Genomic DNA, 19,744 nt, shown 5'->3' with positions numbered 1-19,744 from the left:
TGAGTTGGTGGGATTGTAATTAATGGGGAGGTAAGTGGATCGATCTAATAGCAAAGCCTTGAGCTTACCTGTGTAGTCATTAAGGTTGAGTACCACAGTGGCGTTCCCCTTATCCGCTTCGGTGATCACTATTTCTTTGTTTCTCTTCAATTCTTGTAGTGACTTGTATTCACTAATAGATATGTTGGATTTTGGAGGTTTTGCTTTTTTGAGAACACAGGCTACATCCAATCGAATGTCGTTGGCGATGTAAGTAACCTTCTTAAGGAGCCTATGGAGTTTTCTAATTTGTGAGTTGGTGGGTTACTTCTTGGCCTGTGGAGGTTACCAACAGAATAAAACCCTATAACTCTACCCTCCCCCGCATATATGGGCTCCCTAAAATACATAAAGAAAATGTGCCATTACGTCCCATAGTGGATGGCATTGATTCCCCCACTTACAAACTAGTCAAGCATTTAGCCAAAGTGCTCTCACACTATACTGGCAACACACCATCACACATAAAAAACTCAGCCCACTTCAAAGCCAGTATAGAAAACCTTACACTGCAACATAATGACATAATGGTCAGTTTTGATGTCTCCTCCCTATTCACGAATGTACCCCTCAAAGAAACCCTAGAGCTAATCCAAGCTAAATTTCCTCCCGATATCTCAGCCCTATTTCAGTTTACAATAAACTCAGGCTATTTCGTTTGGCAGGAAAAATTCTACAAACAGATAGAGGGGACAGCCATGGGTTCACCACTTTCCCCACCCTTGGCCAACTTCTTTATGGAGACTTTTGAAGAGAAAGCCTTAAACTCAGCCCCACAAAAACCTACCATATGGCTTCGCTACGTTGATGATGTGTTTGCTATTTGGCCACATGGCCCGGATTCACTCCTCTCCTTCCTAACACACTTAAACAACCAACACCCTAGAATCAAGTTCACCCTGGAAAAAGAGGAAAACAATAGCCTCCCTTTCCTAGACACACTAGTCACCTGCCAACCTGATGGAACCTTGGTTTTCTCAGTTTATAGAAAACCCACCCATACAGGCAGATACATTCACCAACAATCCCTTCATCACCCCCCCCCCTCACAACAATATGGAGTTATTAAGACACTATTCAACAGGGCAAAAATAATCTGTTCAAATGATCAAGCCTTAAACACTGAACTAAATCACATCCATGACACTTTCTCAGCCAATGGCTACCCCCCCCAAAAAAAATCCAGAGAATACTTAACCCAGTTATCCACAACCCACCACCCCCTCCCCTTCACAAAAAAGATTACTCTAAATCCATCACCATTCCCTACATCCGAGGCACCTCGGAAAAAAATCAACAAAATCTTAAGAAAACACGACTTAACCACTTGTTATAGACCACATAGAAAATTGGCATCCCTTATCCGCTCCACTAAAGACCAACCACTTCCCCTAGACCTACCTGGTGTGTATCAGGTCCCTTGCAGCTGTAAATTGTCTTACTTTGGCCAAACAGGCAGGACAGCAAATATCAGAATCTCAGAACACAAGGATTACATCCGATTTCACCAGTACAGCCACTCTGGGCTTGCAGACCATGCTCTGGATACTCGCCACAGAATAAGATGGAAGAAAGCCACAGTCATACACCGCAGCAAGTTCAAGTATGAAAGACTATTCATGGAATCAGCCTCAGCCCTTAGGAACATGCCGAACCTCAACAAATTTGGATGCATGAGACTGCCCCAAATTTGGGAAACAATTATCAGAACTTCAGCCCAAAGGCCAAGAACCACCAATATAGTCTGCCAGGGGGCACCACCAGGACTTCAGGAAAATGTTAGCTTCCTAGCTTCAGTTCTCATTTGCTGTTATGTAGTACTTGTGCGCACGTGTCTTTATCGGAAAGTATATATTAAAGTTTATTTAATTTATATTTCTAGTATACGCTGTCAATTCCTTAAATATTAGTTATCATGTTTAACCAGCGTATAAGCCTCTCAACAAGAATATTCAAAGGTTTGTGTGCTAATTCAATACTGGTTCTGGCTGGTATCTCCACTTGGGCCTGGCTCCCACTGAAGAGACCTCAATAAAGGTCGAAACTAGTTTGGGTAGTGGCCCTTCCCTTAATGCATAACATTAGACATATCTGCAAGGAGATGTGTTTTGCATTATGGGAGATACTGAGATAGGAGTGATAGTAGCTTTCTCCACCTTTGCAAGGAGTCACCCTGGTGTTGCACCACCTTACCCCAGTCCTGAAGATACTTTCAGGTGCAAACTTTGTTTGCTCACACTTGGATAAAGGATTAAACTAAATTTATTATATTCTAACCAAGTGAAAAATAAACTTTCAACGTGCATTTCTTCAGTGACATTTTGTTTTATTACAAAATTATTATCCACAAACCGAATGTTTTAGATTATCACCTGTAATTTCATTCCATTGTAGATTGGTTGAATTCACATTTCCAAGTATTTTATCTGAGGAAGAATCATTAGTCAAATGCAGATTTCTTATAACATCATCAGTTGTTTGTTCTACAAAATGAGCAGCAGTAAACTGAGATGTACTAGGAGCGAGAACTTCAGTATTACCAGTTGTAGACACTTTTATTCTCTTTCTAGCAATGAGAGAATCAGAATCTGAAGACAGAGAACTAAAATCACTTCCGTTGTAACTTTTCGACAAATATTCGTATGGTTCGTCTTCAGATGGAACTTCATTTATCAAGGCTTCTAAATGGCATTGCTCTTTTTCGTAGTCTCCCATATTAGGGCAATTTATAACAATATTTATCACTATAACAAATTTATTGCACAGGACAAAACACTGAATGCATATAACTGCTCGTACGCATCATAGATATGCAAGTTTGAAGTACGAATCACGTGTGCACCGCTCACGTAAAAAAATTACGTGGCCCAGTCAGTCAAAAAAATTCTTCTAGGAAGTGCGGTGCACGCGTGATTCACACTTAACAAATCTATTTAGCTGCATGAAATAGATAAAAAATCATAAAATATGATTATTTTATGTTACTTTCAGCAAATTGCAAAACAAAAAAGAAGTTAGTACGGAGGAATCACATAAAAATTTTTAACATACGGTGGTCAACATGTTAAACATCTTTACATAAGCACTGCCCTTATCATGATATGTAGCTTGCAAGTCAATCTGACTGAGTAGACAGCATCTCCACACTTCACCCAAAAGGTTGTTGGTTCACATCCCACTGTGGCATGGATATTTGTGAATGTCTTTAGGTGGTAGATGAATTTCATCATCTATGATTACTCGGGCTTGATCTGTGTTTGAGAGGGGGAGGGAGAAGGAAGTATTATGTTTGGTCTCTTAGAGATGGGTTGTTAAATTATCTAGTCTTTCAATGGTGGGCATGCCATTAACTGATATTTCTGTTTAACAACATGATGCCAATTCATATTAACTCCAGACTGGAGTTAGTATGAAATATTAGCAATCTGCACCATGTTAGTAAGCTATTCCACTTATTCACACTACATTTAGCTAAGAATATATGTTACCAAAATAAGTTTTCTTGTTATAATTTAAAAATGAAGAAACTGATCCCATGAAGTATATGTAAGTGAGAATTTTTACACAAGCAAACACAATAGACAATAAGTAACAGATATACTCTTTCTCTGACTAAATACACACACATAACCAGAATAATATGTTTTTAACAAGTAAATATTTCATCCTAAGTATCTTAGGACATCGTCAGTACAGTTAATTCAAACAATACTAGGAATAACATAGTTAGGGCACATGATTACAATGGAATCCCAATATGCGTGCAGTAGCGTGTTATAGAATTAAATTAAAATATATCTGGAGGGAGAAAAAAAAAGATTATAAGATAACATATATAAAAAATTATTTTACACAATTTTGTATGACAATTTCCCATACTTGAGGAATAACAAGCATGTCATTACAGTTTAGATTTGGTCTGTGAAGTAGGGCTTCAGCATTATGTTTATATGAAGATCTATGTAGAAGTTTAGTCTTTTTCCAATGGATCCATTGGAAAAAGACCAAAAAGATCAGTTTTTATCAAGAAAAATAACCAAAATATTAAAGGTAGTCAACATCAGAACAGCATTCAAACCAGTCAACATCTTATGAAGATTTCTACATCACCTAAAGAGAGAATTCCATTTTATGAACATTCAGGTGTATACAAGATTCTGTGATCGAGTTTCAAAATCTGCAACAAAGAATATATGGTAACATTGAAAACAAATGGCAAGAAAAAAGCATTCATAGTGCACATGCTTTGACAAATTGTTCAAGGAATCCTCCAAGGTCTTTCACACTAAACAGAACCAGGAACTGATCTTTCACTACATCTGGAAATCATTAATTAACATGTGTAAAATTAAAAGACCTGTTCTATGCCAGCAATCACATACAGTTTATACAATGAAAGACTGCACGTAACATGCCTAATGATACTTGTGATTAGACTATTATTCAAGTCTTTTTACCTATAGAGATCCAAATGGGGTGCAGACCCTAGAACACTGAGATCTTCTGCCTTGGCCCTTTGCTATTCTTCTGCTGAATATGCCTGTCCAGTATGGTCCAGATCCTGCCATGCTGAAAAACTTGATCCAGCATTGAATGAAAGCTGCCGCTTAATTACAGGATGCCTGAAACCAACACCACTAAAAGACCTGTATACTTTGGCTGGTATTGCACCCCCTTCAATTCAAAGATCTGCATTCTCAGCTGATGAAAGAAGCAGACAAATGAATGATGAACGCCACCCACTGTTCGGCCAGACCACAGTGCTCCAAAGACTAAGATCCCGACATAGCTTCCTGACAACTGTTGAACCACCTAAAAACCTCCCAGATACAAGACTTCAACAATGGCTTGCACTATATCCTGAAAATAGTACTGGTATTCCAACTGCTGAACATCTTCCACGTGGTGCCCACCTGGACTGGACGACAGGATGCTGCAAACAAAACCTCATTAAATGGGGCTACCTCACTGGCCCAGACAATTGTGAGTTGTGGGACAACCCAGTCCATGGAACACCTTCTTTCTTGTCCCTTTCTTCCATCGCCTTGTGCAAAAGAGGACCTTATATCCTGCACAGAAAGAGCAGTTGATTGTGCAAGATACTGGAGGAACATCTGACCATGTTTATTGTATATAAGTTATGTATAGTTCCCTTTTTTTTTCATATTTAATTATTATATAATTCACCTATATATATAATTCACCTACCAAATCTAAGATGATCTTATTGTAATGTATCCTAATTTGTTGTAAATCATGTTGTACCACTTACTTACTACTGTACTACTTGTGTTTGGATACAAAATAAATAACCTATAGATATTAACTACTGTTGGAATATGTTTTAATTTTTTGCCATTTTTTACTTATTAAATTACATCTGAGTTAAAAATCTGGATATAATCATCAATCATTTGTATATTTCTGTTGCAATTATTATTTTTTTTTTATCCACAACATTAATCCTGATCTTTCTCTCTCTTCCCTTCCAACTCTGCAATATATCTGTATATAGTGTTCCTCTTAATTTCTTTCATGTTTCAGTGATTATCGCTAAATCAACTTTTGCATTCTTTAAGTTCTGCATCTAATTCTTCTTCTTTGTGTGTTTATATTCGTACCATTCAAGGTGGCAACTCTGAGTTTTGTGTTTATCAGTACTAGGAACGGCATGTCTTCTAATCCAGATTGTTATGGTTATATCGCCAATATTAGAAATACGGCATGTCCAAATTACCTATCAGGCCTCATCATCCTGTCATGTACCCTCAAGGGATGTACAGGTATGATAGTACTACATGAGAAATTAACATCATTACTAACTTCCTATCTACAATTTTCCTCCAAATCAGTCTGTCACCTCTCAAGACTCGAATATTATCAGATCTTATATTTCTGTCTTCTAAGGCACTTTTTTACTGTATCAATCCACCTATATCTTGGTCTTTTTTTTGTCAACCTGGCAGAGAACACTTATTTTGCTAATCTTTCCTCTCCCATTCTGTTTAAGTGACCATACCACCTGAGATTAGCTCTGCTAACACATTCCTGGACGCTGACAATATCAAGTTCTTTCCTAATATCCTCGTTTTTAATATGATATTGCCATTGATACCATCTGTTCACACCTATAATCTTTCTCAGGACTCTCTAGTCTTTGATCAAGTGTTTTACTTCTGACCCAGCTCTCAGATCCATAAGTTAATACTGTTTGAACACTGTCTTGTATACAGCTAATTTAGTGTTCAGACTAATTTCTCTCTTATTCAATTGACTTTCCCACCATACCAGCTTTGCTGATTCTGTTGTCTATTTCTATATTTAATTTACCATCTTCACTAAAAATCGTGCCAAAGTAGCTGAAATGTTTTACTTGTTCCACATTTTCTCCATTCACGACACAGTTGACATTTTCAATGATTCTGCCTATTTTCATTGTCTTTGTCTTTTTATTATTATTATTATTAAACAAGACCTCATGGAGTCAGACTCATCTGGGAGGTCCTTTTATCACACACACACATCTCATCATACCGTGTCTTAAACACACTCAAACTCCTTGCAGACACCACACTCTCAGGCAAGGCATTCCAATCATTCACAACTCTGCACGAAAAAAACCTGCCACTCACTCCCCTACTCGCACAGTTTCCAGGGATGACCTCTGGTTCTCCCCTGATCTTCCACTATTCTCTGTAGAACTTCTCCACCATTGATCTTATAACAACCCCTTACCAACTTGTAGGTCTCTATCATATCTCCCCTCTTCCTTCTCTCCACCAGACTCTGCAAATTACATCTTCTCAATCTTTCCTCATACTCAACATTCCAGAGGTCAGAAACTACCTTAGGCAGTCGCCTTTGGACCCTTTCCAACATCTCTTCATCCTTCTGAAAACCCAGTGACAAAATCTGGGCACAATAGTCCATGTGTGGGCTAATCAGAGCCTTATACAATGGAACAAGATTCTAGCTACTTCTACACGTCAGTGTCCTCCGCATCATTCCCAGAAGTCTTTGTGTTGTCTTCACAATTTTAGCGATGTGTCCCCTAAATTTTAGATCCTTATCCACTATCACCCCCAGATCTCTTATTTCCTCTACTTCCAACAATATATTCCCACCAAGCATAAATTCTGCATCCCATCTTTGTTTTCCGAATTTTAAAACCATACATTTTGCAACATTGAACTCACATCCCCATTTGCTTGCCCAATCACTCAATTTATTCAAGTCTTCGTGCAAGGCCACAACATCTTCACTACTCTTTATGGTTCGTCCCAACTTTGCATCATCTGCAAACAACTGAATATCTCCATCCAAATCTTCACCAATATCATTAACATACAAGTTAAATAGTAATGGCCCTAAAACAGACCCCTGAGGCACACCACTAGTGACTTTCCTTTTCCTGGATATCGCACCCCCATTCACAACTTGTTGATACCTATCAGATAGCCAGTCTCCAATCCAATGCACTAATCTAATATCCAACCCCATCTGCTCTAGTTTGACTGTCAACTTATCATGAGGTACTCTATCAAAAGCTTTTGCGAAATCCAAGTATATTACTGTGTATCCTTCTCCTCTGTCCAAGGAAGCAGTCACTTTATTGTAATAAGTAAGTAGATTAAAACATGACCTCCCTTTAGCAAATCCATGTTGTCCATCAAAGATTATACCATTGTTGTCAACCCAACTCTGGATCCTAGTTCTCACAAGCTTCTCCAACAACTTAACCACAACACTTGACACAGAGATAGGCCTATAGTTTAATGCTTGAGTTCGATCACCTCCTTTATGAAGTGGCACAATCTTGCCCTTCTTCCACTCTTTAGGAACTTGACCAAGTGCAAGACTCGTATTAAAAAAAAAATATGTCAAGGCAGGTGTCAACTCTCTGGCACATTCCTGCAGAATATGCGGTGATATATTATCAAGTCCCACAGCCTTATTTATATCTAGTTTACTCAACTGCCCAAACACCTCTTGCTCACTTAGTCAGTCTCTCCTCCCCATCATCAACTGCTCTCAATCTCTCCATGAAGTCACATTCACAAGATTGAAAGATCTTTATGGACTGCTCATTAAGTATCTCCACCACACTTTCTGCATCAGCTGTCTTTATACCATTTCCTCCAATCAATGTCATCCTTCCATAATCATTCTTTCTTTTGCTGGCTACATATCGAAAGAACTCCCTAGGATTCTTTCTGGCTTTATTAGCTTCTAACTGCTGTTCATACCTGTCTTTAGCTACTCTCACCAACCAAGTCACCCTCCTTGCCTGGTCTTTGTAGACCTCATGAAATTGGTTACTTCCACTTCTCTTATGCTGCCTCCACAATGCCCTTTTACTCTGTATCGCATGCTTAATCTCTTTATTCATCCATCTCACACCTACCTTATTCAACCTTCTCACCCGTGGTATACATTTAGACATTGCATCTACCAAATAATTTTTGAAAATCCCCCAAGCTGTATTGATCTCTTTTCCAGCTAACTCCTCATTCCCTTGGCAACCACCCAGGTAATCACCTCATGGTCACTTTCACCAAATGGTGGATGATTTGACACCTCATTTATAATTACATCCTCCGATGAGATGACCAAATCCAAGACCCTTAATCCTCGTGTGCCCTCTGTTACATACTGTCTGAGGTAGTTATCCCTCAAAAACTCAAGGACCTCATTTTCTTTACTTCCAGTTGCTATCTCTTCATTCCAGTCTATATTGCCATAATTAAAATCACCCATAATGATCACCCTTTTCTTATTTGCTTGGCTTATTTGACTATACATTTCACTATCACCACCATCCACATTACCAGGTCTATAACAACATCCCACCAAGTATTTGATTCTATTCACCTCTATCTCACACGATACTGCCTCAAAACCACTGGCCCTATTTCCCTCTTGCATCTCTACCTTGTATGGACATAACTCTTTTTCTATCATCAATAGCACTCCCCTTCTATCCTCACGAAACACATCATACCTTTCCATCTCTATTCCTGTCAGGATGTCGTCCTCATCTAACCATGTCTCACTTATTCCGACAATCTTTGGGTGCACAGATGCAATTAGTGCAACCATTTCATCTGCCTTGTTTCTTATACTTCTAGCATTGGTATACAAACACAACAGCTCATTTCTGGATCTACAGCTAGTTCCACTGATACCACCAAATCGATGTGATCTCTCCATGCTGGACTGGGGCCATTTCCCTTTCTGCTTCTTCATTTCAGAACCCTTTGCAATTCCATCTGTTTCCTCTTGATCCCTGGTCATCCCATTTCTTTCCTGCTTACACATGCTCTCACCTCCTCTTGGAGCATCCACCTTTCTTACGCTGTGTACCCCTGTCCACCCTGAGCCTCCCCGTTTTCCTGCTCCTCTTGCACACCCATTCTCTCATTTTCTATACTCATACCACTCACTTCCCCATTCATTTCCACTTCTTCAATCTCTCCTGTCTTACTCTCCTGCTCTTCCACATCACTCCCCTCTCGATCTGATTCATTCTCTCTATTCACTTCTCTGCCTTTCAGCAGCAGACTCTCCAAGCGACTCACACCATAACCACTCAAATGCAGTCCTTCACTCCCATACAGCTCGCATCATCCCTCAAACTCATTCCACACATTAACAAACTGTACTCCCATCTCCTCACACATTTCAGCCAGAATATCATTCATAATCCTTGCTCTCCGCCTCATTATTGCTGACCTTCATACCATATCTATTACAACAGTTATTCAATTTAGTCAGAGAATCTTGCAGCCTTGTAGCAGATTTATTTAGAAGTATAACATCATCTGCATAAAGTAAAGAGCTGACATTAACATCTCCAATTTTGATATCATGTTTAATACCACTTTCCTTCATAATGTGATTCATATAGATAATGAATAACATAGGGGAATAATGTACATCCTTGTCTCACACCAGATTTAACATTAAACCATCTTCCTGTATTTCCTTCAATTCTAACTGCTGACTTACAACTCAAATAAAGACGAAGTATTACTTAATATGTAATGCCCCATTAACACCATATAACTGTAGCATATTGAATAGCTTCTCTCTTGGCGCCTTGTCATATGCCTTTTCCAAATCGACAAAACTTAAATACAGATCTTTGTTATATTCCCATGTTTTCTCGACTATTTGTCGTAAAGTGAAGATCTGATCCTGACAGCCTATATTTGGCCTGAATCCAGCTTGTTCTTCACCAAGCTTTTCTTTCACAATTCTTCTCAACCGTTTCTCAAGTATGCTTGCATTGATCTTGCCAGGAACACTCAGTAGGGAAATACCTCTGTAATTCTCACATTCAGTTTTATTTCCCTTTTTATATATGGGTACTATGAGAGCTCTACTAATTCATCGGGAATTCATCCCTCTGCCCAGGCTTTCTGAACTATGCAGTGCAGCCACTGTAAGACTCTTATACCACCATACTTAAGCATTTCTGGTGGAATATCATCTACTCCTGCTGCCTTTCACATTTCAAGCCTTTGATGGCTTTTTCTACTTCAAGTATGGATATGTATTCCTGACTGCATGCCTGGTCAGTGTTTTTTACCACTGTGCTGTCATCACTGCTTGTTTCATTTAGCAGTATTTCAAAGTAATTACTCCATACTTCAAGGATATCTTTTTCTCCCGTTTTCATGTCACCTTTATCATCTCTAATTCCTTTTACAGCACTCTTTCCTCCATTCCTCTTCTTCAACAACCTCCAGAATATTTTGCCACCTTCTTGATATTTATTTTCTATATTCTTGCCAAAGTCCTCCCATGACTTTTGTTTAACTAGTTTTACACAGTGTTTAGCATTCTTGCATTTGTCTCTGTATTCTCTAAGAGAACAAGCTGACTTATTTGCCAGGAACTTTTGATATGCTTTCTTCTTTTCCTTCACTGCCTCTTTAACTTCCTGTGTCCACCATGGAGTTCTAATTTTTCTATCCTTGTAGACAACTTCACCACATGCCTCTCTAGCTGAATCAATCGGGGCTTTCTTCAAGGCTTGCCACTGAATCTGCAAGGTTTGATTCCTGTTCTCAAACTCTTTCATTTTTTCTTCAATAATCTTTGTGTATTTTAATCTACAGTTCACATCTGAGAGCTGCTCAACTTTTATTAGCTTTAAAACTTTCTTACATGTCGTTATTCTCAATATGAAATTCAATTTTATCCTGCTCAAGACTAAATAGTGATCACTTCCAATTTCAAATCCTCATCAACAATAACATAGTCAATAAGACTTTTCTTATTCCTTGCCTCTTCTCTCCATGTGAATTTGTGCACATTTTTATGTTGGAACATGGTGTTAGTAATAACCAGTCCATGTCCTGAGCAGAAATCCAACAGATATTTGCCATTATTTGTAACAGATATTTGCTTTGCTCTTTTCTCCAATTTTTCCCGAAATATTTTTGTATCTCTCGCAATCATTTCCTACTCTGCTATTTAGATCCCCAACAAGGACCAACTTTTCATTTTTCATTGTGTCAGTTGCTTTTTGTAAAGCCTCAAAAAATTCCTCCACTTCTACCTTAGTAGAACCTTCTGTGGGACCATAGGCACAAATAAGTCTCATTGTCCAGTTCCCCATTCTCATATTTGCCCACATTACTCTACTTGAGACTGACTGCCATTCAAAAAGATTAGCCTTGTATTTTGTGTTGAATACTATGGCTACTCCGTCATTACCTGAATATAACATTTTGTATTTATTGCTCGGAAAGATCTCACCAGTTTTTGTCTTTTTTGTTTCAGTCACCCCTATTATGTCGACCTGGTACTTATCTAATTTCTCAGCTAGCTCCATTTCTTTGCCATTCAGGTTTCTTATGTTGATAGTACTGATCTTTAACTCTGGTGATGTTGAGTTGGGGTGTGTTTTCAGATTTGTTCCAGTAGCTGACTTTTCGCTGTTCGCCCTGGTTCCCTGGCGACGCCCCAGCTGGCATGAAATTTTGTCATGTTGTACCATTATTTTTTTATTTTGGTTTAACCAATAAGAATACAATTTGATCGACTAAATTCCAAATTGCCAGCCCATCCTCGTTCGTTCAGTATCCAAGTAGATACCCAACAGGGTGCACCACGAGAAGGTGAGGATTGGACATTAGGTCAGAAGCCCTGGTCGTTTCTCCACATTCCTTTAAAAGCTATGTGGAGGTCTCCTCTCAGTTATACAGTTTTGCTCTCAGATCCATAAGTTAAAATTGGTTTGAACACTCTTGTATACAACTAGTTTAGTGTTTTGATTAATTTCTCTTTTATTTCATATAAATTTATTCAGTTGACTTCCTACCATACCAGCTTTGTTGATTGTGTTGTCTATTTCCATATTTAATTTACCTTTTGCACTAAAAATCGTGCCTTAAGTAGCTGAAATGTTTTTCTCGTTATGCAGGTTCTCCAATCACAATGTAGTTGATGTTTCCAATGCTTCTGCTATTTTCATTATCTTTGTCTTGCTGACCTTCCTTCCATATCTATTACAACAGTTATTCGATTTAGTCAGGGAATCTTGCAGACTTGTAGGGGATTTATTTAGAAATATAACATTGTCTGCATAAAGCAGAGATTAACATCTTTAATTTTGATATCAGGTTTAATACCTGATATCAAAATTGATCCTTCATGTGATCCATATAGATAATGAATAGCAGAACTGATAATGTGCATCCTTGCCTGACACCAGATTCAACATTAAACCAACTTCCTGTACTTCCTTCAATTCTAACTGCTGACTATCTAATGTGACAGTAAAGAGCATGAAAAATTCGGCCTAACAGAATATCCTAAGTGCATAAACTTGCAAGGGAGAACATCCAGCCTATTTGTGACATCTGTTGGAAAGTCCTTGTACACTAACATGGCAACAATAACCAAGACATCTAAAGGCAAAAAAAAAAGTCTCAGAGCTATATCTCAATATCATTGCACCCCCAATAGCTTTACATCTGATATATCCTCTGAACTTCAAAAAAAAAAAAAAAAAGTTAAAATATCATTACGAAGAAAAGCCTCCAAAGATATGTTTTTAAAAAAAAAAATAAAATAAAAATGCAAACCAGGTTTTCAGCATGGATGGATCACAAATAGACTGCAGTTTTAACCCTGCATAGGTTGCGTGTAACAGATATATATTCCGTGTGTAGAGGCTTAAGTGCTGTGAGGACATCGTGTTGGAGGCTTAATGGATTGTATACAATACTCAGAAAGGATTAAAACAGAATTTAATTCTTCCTATATTTCGTCTCAGTCAATGAGACATCTTCAGGGATTACAAAAAAACTAATGTAACATATTAACAAACAATACTAAGCCCAACCATGTGGATGACACTAAAGTCCTATCTAGGTGAAGTGCCCTCTAAGGGTGGTTGTAGGTTGCCTGGAATATATAATGGGACCTCTGGAGATAAGCATTTCCCAAATCTTAGGAAGCTTAATGCTACCATATTTGTTAAGATTTGGTTGATTCCTGAGAGCTGCTACTGATTATAAGAATAGTCTCTCTTTTTTGAATTTGCTGTGGTGGAGCATGGTGGTTTTTTCCCATCCTGTGGGTTGTATCCAAGACATGGTCAGCTAAGCCTGATTGACCATAGTCGTGGTTGCAGATGTATGGCTTATGTTCCTCCAGGCAGATAGTAGCTGATCTGCCTGTCTGTCCAAAGTACACCAGTTTACAGGAACAGGGTACTTTATAGACTCTGTAGATGATGTGTTCTCTATTTGGCCTCATGGCCCAAATATTAGACTCCTTCCTCAGTCACCTCAACAGCCTGCATCCAAGAATCCAGTTTACGATGGAAAAGAACAATCGTTTACCCTTCCTAGACACCTTAGTTAAACGCCTTCCCATGGCACACTTTCCTTCACTGTATAGAGAAAACCCACACACACAGGCAGATACATTCACAAACTCTCCCACCACTACCCCACTCAACAATATGGCATTATTAAAACTCTTACCAAGAGAGCCCATAATCTTTGTTCCAGTGGAACTGCCCTTACAACTGAGCTTGACCACATACACAACACTTTCCTCTCCAATGGCTACAGCGATCACAGTATTAAAATAATAATCAGGTCCTCTTCCATTCCCCAGTCTTCTCTTCAGAAAGAGTTTAGAAATGCTGTCACCATTGCCTATATCCGTGGCACATCCGAAAAAAAATAGCCAAGATTTTAAAAAAGTACAACCTAAACACAGCATTTAAGCCCCACCGCAAACTTGCTATCTTTATCTGCTCTACAAAAGATCAGTTCCCTCCTCTCTCAGTGCCTGGAGTCTATAAAGCACCCTGTTCCTGTAAATTGGCATACTTTGGACAGACAGGCAGATCAGCTACTATCTGCCTGGAGGAACATAAGTCATACATCTGCAACCACGACTATGGTCAGTCAGGCCTGGCTGACCATGTCTTGGATACAATCCACAGGGTCTCACAGGGAAAAAACCACCATGCTCCACCACAGCAAATTCAAAAAAGAGAGACTATTCTTATAATCAGTAGCAGCTCTCAGGAATCAACCAAATCTTAACAAATATGGTAGCATTAAGCTTCCTAAGATTTAGGAAACGCTTATCACCAGAGATCCCACCTACAACTGCCCTTAGAAGGCGCCCCACCTAGATAGGACTTTAGTGTCACCCACGTGGTTGGGCTTAGTATTGTTTGTTATTTGTTTATATGTTACATTAGTTTTTTTGTAATCCCTGAAGATGTCTCAATGACTGAGACGAAATATAGAAAGAATTAAATTCTGTTTTTAATCCTTTCTGAGTGCTGTATACAATCCATTAAGCCTCCAACATGAGGAGATATACATTCATTACTAGTATGTGCTAAAATGTGATAAAACTGCAAATATAATACATCATGGTTTATGTACTTTCAGTTATAATCTAGAAATTGCTGTACAAAGGAAAAAAAAAAAACTAAACCAATACTATACTGACATCGAAGTTTGCTATATCTCTTGGATACAATTTGCTATCAAATATCACTTTTGCATTCAACTATCATCGGACTCCAGTAACATTAACTGAATCTCAACATCTGATGGATTATCCAATCGATATATTTTTCCAGCCATTTTCAATGGTAAATAAAAAAAAAAACTAAACAAATACTATACTGACATCTGAGTTCAAGGTATCTCTCAGATACAATTTACTATCAAATATCACACACCTTTACATAATGTGTTAAACCAAAACTGACTGCATAAACAGTGTGGAATATCACTCGTAATATATGCATGGAAATCTAGTCATGACCTCCAAGCTATACACTGGATATGTGTAAGAATATTTATATTAAACAATTTGTATCTGTCAGATCAGCCTCGACCTCCGCAGGGTTAAATCCCATTGTGGTATGCATATTTATTATATAGTGAAACCTGTGGAGTATTCATAACTAAACCACAATAGTTCAATTTTTAGTAAGTAAATATTTTGTTCTAAGTGATAAGGGAGAGCCCATTGCTGTTCCTTCCTCTTGCTTGTAAATTTTTTTCACATGGAAAGATTGGCTCTCCCTTATCACCAAACTTAACCAACCTTTTTTTTCTGGAACACCTTCAAGAAAAAATTTCACGCTTGAACCTAAACCAAAAATTTGGCTACGATATGTTGTTGATGTCTTTGCAGTCTGGAGTCATTCTGAACAAGAACTATACTCGTTTCTAGATAAGATCAACAATCTTCATCCTTGCATCAAATTCACACTAGAAACAGAATCATCACAAGGTATCTCCTTTCTTGATTTACACATCCAACGAAAACAGGATGGTTCCATCTCCACTTCTGTCTATTGTAGACCCAACGTTTTTCAGGTCATTGCATTCACAATTCATCGGCTCACCATCCATCTCATAAATATGGCATCATAAAATCATTAGTATCCACAGCACACAGATTTTGTTCCTCCAAAAAATCTTTAAACCAAGAATTGGAAATCAAAAATACCAAATGGATACAATTCAAAAACAACTCAAAAAATCATCAGCCACTTCCCTATGCATCAACCTAGACAAGAACAAGGCCGTAGGACTCCCATGCCACATGTCAAAGGCATCTCCAAACGTCTGTCAAAAATTATGAAGAAATACAAACTTGCTTTACCTACAAACCAATCAACCAGATCTACAATTTGCTACCTGGTGTTTATGAATTTCCATGTTCCTGTAAGATGTCTTACTATGGACAGACAGCAAGATCTCTGAATATCAACACCATATCCATCTTATCAAACTGCAGAAATCTGGCCTCACACAACATGGGAGTTGAAAACCCAAACCATAGGTTCCAATGGAAAAACACCAAATTTCTACATAGATCTTATATAAAGGTGCTGAAGCCTTATGTCAACAGACTCAATTTAAACCGTAATGATGTTCTTACTATCCCTAAAGTCTGGAAAATTGTCATCCTCAATTGTATAAATTAAATTTATTTTAATTTATTTCTAATTATATATCTGATTTTATCAGATATATTTTAATTTAATTCTACAACATGCTACTGCATGCCTACTTGGATTTCATTGTAAGCATGAGCTCTAATTGCATGTTATTCCTAGTATTGTTTGTAGCAACTGTACTGATGTCCTAAGATACTTAGGACGAAATATTGACTTATTAAAAATTTAATTACTGTGGTTTACATGTGAATGCTTGTTTATAATTTAGGCCTCAAGACATTTTTTGCCATGTGGTACGAGATCATCACATTGGTTATTGGAAGTCTCAAGAGCAGGGCTTTTAGGTTTTTAACCTTCTAACCATAAGCCCACCTATGCTACTACTAAATGCATGATCGATAGATTTACAACCTACTGTAGATCGGATAAGGGAGGGGTGGAAAGTTCTCTCTTGAAATCTGACAAATTTAAAAAGTAGAATGAAATAGTGGAATCCATTACAAGAATTAATTTATGCTATCAAGATCCTTCTCCAGAAACACATCTTAAGTCCAGTGAGACTCAACCTTGTGGTATTTTACTATTATTCATAATATTGAACCTGCACAATGAGGAGTTACATTGCATCCAACCAGGCAAGCAAACATTCCATCAGCACTAGTGGCAGGTGGAAGCTGCAGCATGATTACTTAGCTGCCTTCCCCTGTACTTCTTTGGATGACTTTAATGGAAGTAACACAGGTATTCACATAATACCTCTCCTTAAACTCATTTACCATTAGGAGACTCACAGCTACTTCTGACAATCCATTCCACTTATTCACCACTCTCTAAGCAAAACTGTTATGTATTGAAAGTCTTTTGCACAGCACATTGAAGTATTTATTACAGTCAAAGATAGGAAATTTTCTTCACAGAAATTAATGTATCATTCTGACTAATGGTAAGAAAGCATAGGCGGTCAGCAGCAGCAATGTATTGGGAGGAGGGAAAGGTACTTGTCCAGCATAATTGACTCTCATTCACAAAACAGGCCTATTTTTTTCTTTGATTTTTCAAGTTAATGTCCATATTTAGTTTTGAGATATTTTCAATATGCTAGGAAGAGAAGGGGGGGAGGTTGAACTCATTAATATGAAATAGAAATTTTTAAAGTATGCAGTTTTGAATGCTCAGATGTATGATTTGAAAAGTAAAAAACTTTTTCTTTTATTTTTAACAGGTGGAGCAATTCAGAAATCTAAAAGAGGAAGAAGAAAATGAAGACCCAGAAGAGTTATCAAATAACTTTCGTCCAACTCAAAAATTAAATGGCAGAGTGATAGAAAAATCACCTAGTAATGCTAATGCTGTAGTAGCATCTTTGTTACTTGTTCTTCTGTCAGTTGTTTCTACCAGGCTTTTCTATTAACAAGTTAACTGACTTACAAGACTTTCATATCATATTTAGAAAAACACAATATTGTGATTTTCCTGAAGAATCTCAAATTGAATGGGAACTAAATTCCATGACACCATAATGTAAATCAAGACACTTTATAGTACTTGACCAATGAAGATAATGCAGCAGTTTCATAAGGTCTGAGAATACAGATAATTTAAATCATGGCATCACTACAGCTAGCCAGTTTTTTTTTTTAATCTTTTTTAACAATAGTTTTAAGTTTCATTCCTAAAGCACTACTCATTACTTAATGTATATAATAAAATAATTTAAACTTTTGCCATTTACTTGAAGTATGGAAAGCTTTCATGCTAGTAACACTCCAAGTACTGCTTACCTAATGGCTGCGCAAAGTATTTCTGTTTAGTTAAGTTGCCAAAGAATGAATAAATGATGTAAATTAACATGCATAAGGTGATTACAAAACAGGAGATGTAAATTATGCTGTTACCACAAAGGAAGTGTAATGTTATGCGATAGTTTATAGATTATCTGTTGCAGTAATAATGTTGGCATTCCATCATTAAAATGTCCTTGACTGCTAGTGCTTCAATGGATAATCTATTGCTTTGTAAACATTAAAAACATGTACAGTATTTTAGGTGTCCATTCTCGCTAAGTGATACCTCCCACGATGACTCCATGGAGATTTGTTACAATAATAATAACTTAAGAGTTTCTAGGACATTTAATTGCATTCATTTCTGAATTATCCTCCTCCCCTTCTCAAGCTGGCAGTTTTGTTTCCAGCACTAAAATTTAACATTAGCTATGATTTTGCTGAAAATGCATATTGATTAAGTACATAAATGTTCATACTGTTTTCAGCATTTCATTTAAATTGCTATATATTTCTGCATAAATTTTAAAAAAAGTAGAAATTGTTTTTGTTTGTTTTTTTCTTCAGATGTTGAATGTCTCATTCCTGTAAATGAATCTTGTAAAAAAAAAATATTTCTTTTTTTCTAAAAAGATTACTGTTTTCTATAATTCTAACATATAAATTGCTATATATTTCTGCATAAATTTTATAAAAGTAGAAATTGTTTTTGTTTTTTTTCTTCAGATGTTGAATGTCTCATTCCTGTAAATGAATCTTGTAAAAAAAATATATTTCTTTTTTTCTAAAAAGATTACTGTTTTCTATAATTCTAACATAAATCTTCCAAATTATTGTGAAAATGTCATTCTCTTATCATGCAAAGTAATTCAAAAATATTCCACTGCTTAAATTATTAGTTACCAGGTATCAACAAACAAACTCTGAAATATAAGTGTTTTACATTTTAACATAGTTAAAACATTTAAGTACGTAGTTCAATAATTTGCAGTTACAGTATAAATCATGTATACAGTGTAACATGTTCATTCATAATACCTTTACAGCTTACAACTATATTACACTACCAAATGAGATAAAATGATGCCACATTACTCAATTTTCCAATTTAAATAAACCTCTAGATGTGCATATCTGTCTTCCCCTTTAAAGACAATGCAACTGCACACATTTTCAGGGATCATTAGTAGATATCTTTAGAATTTGTTTGCCAGTCTTATAGTTTGGGTGGATAGTGTTTCTGCTCACCAGCCCCACTGTAGCTTGCATGTTTGTAAACGCTTTTAGGTGGTAGATGAACTTCAGTGCTCAGTATCAGATTAGATTACCATCCTGCTGATTCAGAAAAAGTTCAGTGTTTGATCTCTAGTTCTAGCAGGACTCCTGGATTATCTAACCCTTGGCTTACTGATGATAATAATATCGTATAGGTTTTTAAATGTTCGTGTGTAGGATTCAC

General features: G+C 37.1%; 1 protein-coding gene across 1 annotated transcript in view; it reads left to right on the top strand.

Annotated features, from left to right (window-relative positions):
• Nucleotides 1-18,988, top strand: part of LOC150104461 (putative carbonic anhydrase 3) — a 176,675-nt gene extending 157,687 nt beyond the window's left edge. The window contains exon 7 of the mRNA XM_090395155.1: nucleotides 17,724-18,988. Within this exon, the coding sequence (XP_090251281.1) occupies nucleotides 17,724-17,912 (189 nt within the window). The 3' untranslated portion in view covers nucleotides 17,913-18,988. The remainder of the gene's footprint in view (nucleotides 1-17,723) is intronic.
• The last annotated feature ends 756 nt before the right edge of the window (nucleotides 18,989-19,744 follow it).

The sequence above is a fragment of the Typopeltis vanoorti genome, chromosome 7, assembly GCF_054136105.1.
Source record: "Typopeltis vanoorti isolate ZY-2024b chromosome 7, IOZ_Tvanoo_1.0, whole genome shotgun sequence".
NCBI lineage: Eukaryota > Metazoa > Arthropoda > Arachnida > Uropygi > Thelyphonidae > Typopeltis > Typopeltis vanoorti.
Note: the sequence above shows the minus strand (reverse complement) of the source record. Positions and strands in the feature narration are given on the sequence as shown.